General features: G+C 51.9%; 1 protein-coding gene across 2 annotated transcripts in view; it reads left to right on the top strand.

Annotated features, from left to right (window-relative positions):
• Positions 1–280: 280 nt before the first annotated feature.
• Positions 281–6,422, top strand: part of GNAL (G protein subunit alpha L) — a 91,796-nt gene continuing 85,654 nt past the window's right edge. The window contains exon 1 of one of the 2 annotated variants that reach the window (XM_073790515.1): positions 281–781. In XM_073790515.1, the coding sequence (XP_073646616.1) occupies positions 484–781 (298 nt within the window). In that variant the 5' untranslated portion in view covers positions 281–483. The remainder of the gene's footprint in view (positions 782–6,422) is intronic. The other variant, XM_019920710.3, reaches the window with a different exon arrangement.

Here is a 6,422-nt window from a genome sequence, read left to right as displayed (position 1 = left end):
TTTACCTGGCTCTCCGTCCCTATTGACCACTGTCCAAGATCACAGCCACGGAGGTGTTTTAAGAGCTGCAATGGCAGCTCCGGGCAGCGGCGGCACCGCCACGGCCTCAGCGGCACTGTCCGCAGCTGCGCACCGGGCTCGGGCAGCAGTCTTTACGGTAATGGGAACTGAGACGAGGGGCGGTACTTACGGTAACGGGGGGGAGTGGCCAGGCGGCGGTATTTACGGTAAGGGGGCCGGGCGGGGCTCGGGGCTGCCCGTCCAGCCCGAAGTCCGCGTTGTCAGGTGATCTATTGCCGAGGCGGTCGCCGCCCCCTACACCAGTGGAAAACGCGGAATGGCCCTCGGGGGCAGCGAGGGGCAGGGGACCTGCCTCATCCGTGCCCCCCAGCCTGCAGGCTGTAGCGCCGCGCCGGGTCCGCGTGCAGCCCCCTCCAGTCCCTCGGCTGGGGCCCCGGCGTGAGCCCCGCGCCCCGCGCCCACATGGGGCTGTGCCACAGCCTCCGGCCGCTGCTCTTCGGGGACCCGGAGCCGCCCTTGGAGGGGGCGCGGTCCGGCCCAGACCATACCCCGGACCAGAACCTGACCCCGGTCCCGACCCCGGTCCGGACCCCGGCGGGGGCAGGCGCGGCGCGGACCCCGGCGCAGAAAGAGAGGCGGCGGCGCGCGGACCAGCAGCGCGCGGAGGAACGCGAGGCCAGGCGGGTCAGCAGGAGCATCGACCGCCGGCTCCGCGAGCAGAAGCGCGACCTGCGGCGGACTCACCGGCTGCTGCTGCTCGGTGGGTACGGGGGGCGCGGGGAACCGGGCGCGGGGCGGGGCGCGCGGGACGGGAGGCGCGGGGGGCGTGGGGCGGGGCGCGGAGCCCGGCGCACGCTGGGCTGGGAACTGGGCTCAGGGCGTCCGCGGGCCCCGCGGGTTCTGTCTCGGGTCTAGAGTGGTTCTTACCCGACAGCGTCCACTTGAGTGACTGGGCCGCGAACGCGCTGCTTGGTGACTCTGCTCTTTTCCACACCGTGTTATCCGGGCCCGTAGCTCACTTGTTACCGGTTAAGGAGCCTGCCCGGGAATTTCGTCCTCACTCGGTTCATCCCCAGGGCGTGCAGCCGCGGAGGAGCCTCGTGCATCTCACCTCCTCAGCGGCGGCCTTTGTTCTGAGGGCGCGAGTGAAAGCAAGTGCACGAGGCCTTTACATTGGTGGGTGTGGCTTGTCCCCTTTGGAGAAATAACTTCCACAGCCCAGGGTACGGGCCTTCTGTCTCACTGAGTAGGTTCGAGCCTGGTGCCGTCGTAATGTTTGCTCCTCCTTCAGAAACATTCGCTGTGCCACCTGCACACAAGAAAATGGGCACACCACCACCGGTGCTTGAAGGTACAGACCGCGTCGTTTGCTGGCATTTCTCAGCGAGTAGGACAGTCTTTCCTGTGAACAACTCGGAGACATTCTCTGTGCTCGCAAAGCCTGGGTTCCTCATGCTACTTGTGGCTTTTAAAGTTTAGGGGGAGGGCTTCCCTGGTGGCGCGGTGGTTGAGAATCTGGCTGCCAATGCAGGGGACACGGGTTCGAACCCTGGTCCGGGAAGATCCCACATGCCGCGGAGCAACTGGGCCCGTGAGCCTGCGCGCCCGTGAGCCTGCGCGCCCGTGAACCTGCGCGCCCGTGAGCCTGCGCGCGAGAACAAGCGAGGCAGCGAGGGCTTCCCTGGTGGCGCAGTGGTTGAGAGTCAGCCTGCCGATGCAGGGAACACAGGTTCGTGCCCCGGTCCGGGAAGATCCCATATGCCGCGGAGCAGCTGGGCCCGTGGGCCATGGCCGCTGAGCCTGCGCGTCCATGAGCCTGTGCTCCGCAGCGGGAATGGCCACAACAGTGAGAGGTCCGCGTACCGCAAAAAAAAAAAAAAAAAAAAAAAAAAAAGAGAGGCAGCGATAGTGAGAGGCCCGCGCACCGCGATGAAGAGTGGCCCCCGCTTGCCACAACTAGAGAAAGCCCTAGCACAGAAACGAAGACCCAACACAGCCATAAATAAATAAATATATTTAAAAATAAATTTAAAAAAAATAAAGTTTAGGGGGGAATAAAAAGCAAGACGTGGGCTTCTGACCCCAATTTTGTGACCTATAAGGAAGAATAATTGTTGATTTCTGTTCCCTCCTGGGCACAAAGAAAGAACCCGGCCCACGATGGAGGAAGATCCCTGCTTATAAATGAGTGAGACTTTTCTTTAAGATCTCGGGAACAACTAAGTCTTCGGTTTTGAAAGGGCTCACCATTGCAAGAATAAATGACTAAAACAGCACAAACCTAGCTGCTGTATCCGGTGAAATATCTGAATTCTAACATAAAGGGACTTTTTTTGAAGTAACAAAGAACAAAAAATATAGAAGTGATCAGGTTATCAGAAAAGGGAAGAGGACACATCAGAAGCAGAGTTATCTACAGTGCTAACTTCTGGAACAGGGCAGAACAATGTTTCCAGGGGTCTGAAAATACAGAATGGTGATCCTAGAACCTGGTACCTCGTTAAACCACTCTGTGTGTGTGTGTGTGTGTGTGTGTGTGTGTGTGACTGTGACTGTGAGAGGAAAATAGATTTCCAGACATACAATTGCTCAAAGTACATCCCCAACCACATATTCTTCTGGAAAGAAATCAGAAATTACTCCAGTCAAATTTCTTTTAATGCACCAAATTAAAATAACTCAAAAAGGAGAGAATTGTGGTCTCAAAAAATAAGAGAAAAACAAATAAGGTCTACAGTTCTGGCAATGTAACGTTGTTTTAATGTGATTGTGCAGCCGGACAGAAGTGTCTAAAAGGATATGTGAAGCAGAAGATGCTCAATATATTGAGCAGAAGATGCTCAATATATAGAAAAAAGTTTAAAGTTAACGATTCTGTGAAAGGGTCCTGGGAGGTGAGATCTAAAGACTTGAACAGTGAGCAGTTTCTTATAACATGTTGAGAGACTGTCCCTTTAAAGACACTGCCTCAGCCTTGTGTGTCAGTATCATATATGACGTGATGCATAGTCAGGTGACTCACACTTTGGGGGGAAAATGTCGTGGATCTTCCCACCAGTGGCAGCAAGAGTGCAGCACAAACTGTCCTGTCAAGGTGACATTTAGTTCAGACCAGGTGTCGGTCTAACAGAGACAGTGCATCCTAGCTTCATCTCACTGTCGCCTTGTGAGAATTCAGACCCAGTGTTGCCGGGTCTTGAATTTCCAGAATAAGAGGGAAATGCTCATTTTCATCTGAAACCTCCTTATTTTTAACCATTGGCTCAAATTAATAAAACACAATCTGTGTGCCTGCTGTGGCCCACAGGCCACCAAGTCTCACCTCAGTCGGATCTCTCCCAAGCTAAAGGGACATTTCCACAGGCCGAGCACTGGGCTGTAGGGACAGCCACCCCAGGTCAACACCAGCAAAACGCAGTTGATGAAACTGGGTGTGGGATCAAAGTATGTAATCTGTCTGAACACACAGCAAGCGAAGCCAGGTTCCCCATCCTTCAAGTGAATCTTTCTGCAGCTGAGCTCATAGGGTCATGACACAGTCATGACAGTAGATGCCATTGATTGTTCTTCCGCCTCTTTTGTTGACTATGACGTAAATTCTTGTTCACTACATTCTGATTGGAAAAGTATTCATTTGATATTATCATTTTTTCCAGATAATTATGCAAGTTGAAAATGGCCAACTGTGGTTAAGATTCATGTTTTTTGTTTCCTTCTATTATTTCCTGTTGTTTTCCTGTGTGTTTGGTCTTTCTCTGCCAGGAATACATCTCTCGAGATGGAAGCAGTCTCTGTGGGACACTTGCTGCCTTTCTCTTGTACTTGGCTGTTGGTAGAAACCAGAACGCTGGCTTGACCTCTGTCTGTGTCTCTAAGAGGAAGTACTTGGTACAGTCACAGAAAAACAGAATGTTCTCCACTGGGAGGTTTTGATCACTTTTTTTCAGATAAATGTCTCTTTTCTTGAGTCGTGCTGTGGACTTGAGCTGCATGGACCCCCAGGACGCCTCCCTTTCAGTTTGCTGCCTTGTCCTGCCCCAGCCTCCTGTAGTCCCATGGCTTTTAAAGTCAGGAGAAATTCCAGATGCTCTGGCTGTGCCTTGGCTTTTCCAAACTCAGATGCACAACACGTCCTTACAGCCCGGGGAGAAGATGCAGCCACAGCTTCTATATCACTCTATTGTATAAACTGTCACCGGCATCCTGCAGACACAAAGCTCCCCGTTTCAAATCAGTGGAGCAAGACTCAGGAAGCAGATGTGGCCCAAGGGATGGTGCAGTGAGAACGAGCAGGTGGGGCCGTGGACCTCCAAGGCCAGTCTGGACGGACCCTGAACCCACACCTCTCCTTAGAAGGAAGCACAGCCCAGGAGGGTGTAAGTTGGAGTTAATCGTCATTTGATGTGGGGATGGCCTGTGTTCAGAAGGATGTTGGGCCGTGTTTCGGGCCACCCACCTGTGAGTTCAGCTCCTGCCCAGGAGGGTCAGCAGAGAGGCATCCCTGTGGCCTAGTGCAGAGACAAGGGCTCCAGCGCCATCACGCCGAGTCTGCTGGCGGATGGAGCAGGGCCTGGAGGAAGGGAGGCCACATGGAGGTCACCGAAAGATCAAAGTACACTCATAGAATAGATTTGTTTTTAAAGGGGACCAGGGATTCTTTTTTTCCATTTTGAGGGGTTTGTCGGAAAACGGTGTATTAAGGTTGCACTTGGAGCAAATGCACAGCAAAACGCCCAGCATATTTTCCACCATCGAAACCCGGCACCTGCCCCACGCCAGCTGCATCCACAGTCTAGTCACAACGCCCCATCAGCCTTCATGGTGTCCCTCTGGAAGGTGAGGTTGGGCCCTCTCATTTGGCTATTAGAGCTTTTCATGTATAAGGAAATTCCATGCGCTGGAAAGAAGCAGCAAAACCCAGGGGGAGATGGCCGTTTTCTGTCCGTCCTTCCCTCCTGGGCCAGGAAGGATGGTTATGTAATTCTCTCTCTCAAAAGCTCTAAAGTACCTGGTACTTTACTTTAGAATCATTTCTTAATTTAACGTAACAGCGTCCTGCACACCAGCTATCCATAGATCGGTGCTGTCTGGCCTGAAAGGCGGGCAGAGACGCAGCTGGTCTGATGCACTTCCCTGCACCCTAGTGGAGGATGTTTATTTAATACTCAGACCCACTTCCCCCTCTGACGGGTGGTGTTTTCTTAGAAGAAACTGCTCCCATTTGGGCTTGGGCACAATAATGAGCTTGGATGGGCAGGGAAGGCCCGGAGCGTAATAACCAGGGTTTAGACAAAAACATTCCAGCTCAGCTGGGAAAGGAAAGTATTCATATTCCTCTTCAGAAAAAAAAACAAAAAATCTAGTTACTTGCTTTCCTCATCTGTGAAATGGGATCATAAATCACCTCGTAGGATTTCTTGGCCCAGCGGGGCCCCACCCATACTGGGAGAAAACATCCCCAGAGCATGCACCTGCAGAGCACTTGTTTCCAGAACAAAGAAAGGAATCCTACAGACTGACATAAAAAGATGCCGATTAAAACAGGGAATTCCCCAGTGGTCCAGTGGTTAGGACTCCGAGCTCTCACTGCCAGGGGCCCGGGTTCGATCCCTGGTCAGGGAAATAAGATACCACAATCTACAAGATGCGGCCAAAAAAAAAGGGGGGGGAAATGACTTGGAGCTGACAGTACACAAAAGAAGATACGTGAAAAACCAGTACACTGCCAGCATGATTGGTCATCAAGGAAATGCAGATTAAAACCACAGACAGCAGTTCACTCCTACCAGGGTGGCCTTCCTACCAGGGTGGCCTACAGACCCACAGTTCCAGTGCTGACCAGGATATAAAACAGGGTCAGCAGACTCTCTTTATGAGGGGCAGGCCATGGGACCTAGTCAGCTCTGCTGCGCCATGCAGGCAGCCGTAGACCACACATAAGCACACGAGTGGGGCTGTGCTCCAATAAGACTGTGTTTATAAATGCTTACATCTGAATTTCATGTAATTTTTAAATCATGAAATACTATTCCTTTGATTTTTTTTTCCCAACCACTTATGGAGTCTTAGCTCACAGACTATGCAAAAACAGGCTGCAAACCAAAGTTTGCTGAGCCCTGATCTAGATGCCAAAGCCTCACTCTCTGTTGGTGGCGCAAGGACAATTGTACAGTCACTTCCCAGAATTACTGGGTAGTTTTCTATGAAGTTAAACATACATCCTATGACCCAGCAATACCACTCCTAGGAATTTACAGCAGAAAAATGAAAATATGCATTTATTATAAGAAGTTATACAAAATGCTTCTATCTGCTTTATTCAAGATAGCGGAAAACTGGGAACAACTCAAAGTGTCACTAACCAGAGAATGAATAAGCATACTGTGTATATTCATACAATG

This window comes from Tursiops truncatus, chromosome 13 (genome assembly GCF_011762595.2).
Source record: "Tursiops truncatus isolate mTurTru1 chromosome 13, mTurTru1.mat.Y, whole genome shotgun sequence".
NCBI lineage: Eukaryota > Metazoa > Chordata > Mammalia > Artiodactyla > Delphinidae > Tursiops > Tursiops truncatus.
Note: the sequence above shows the minus strand (reverse complement) of the source record. Positions and strands in the feature narration are given on the sequence as shown.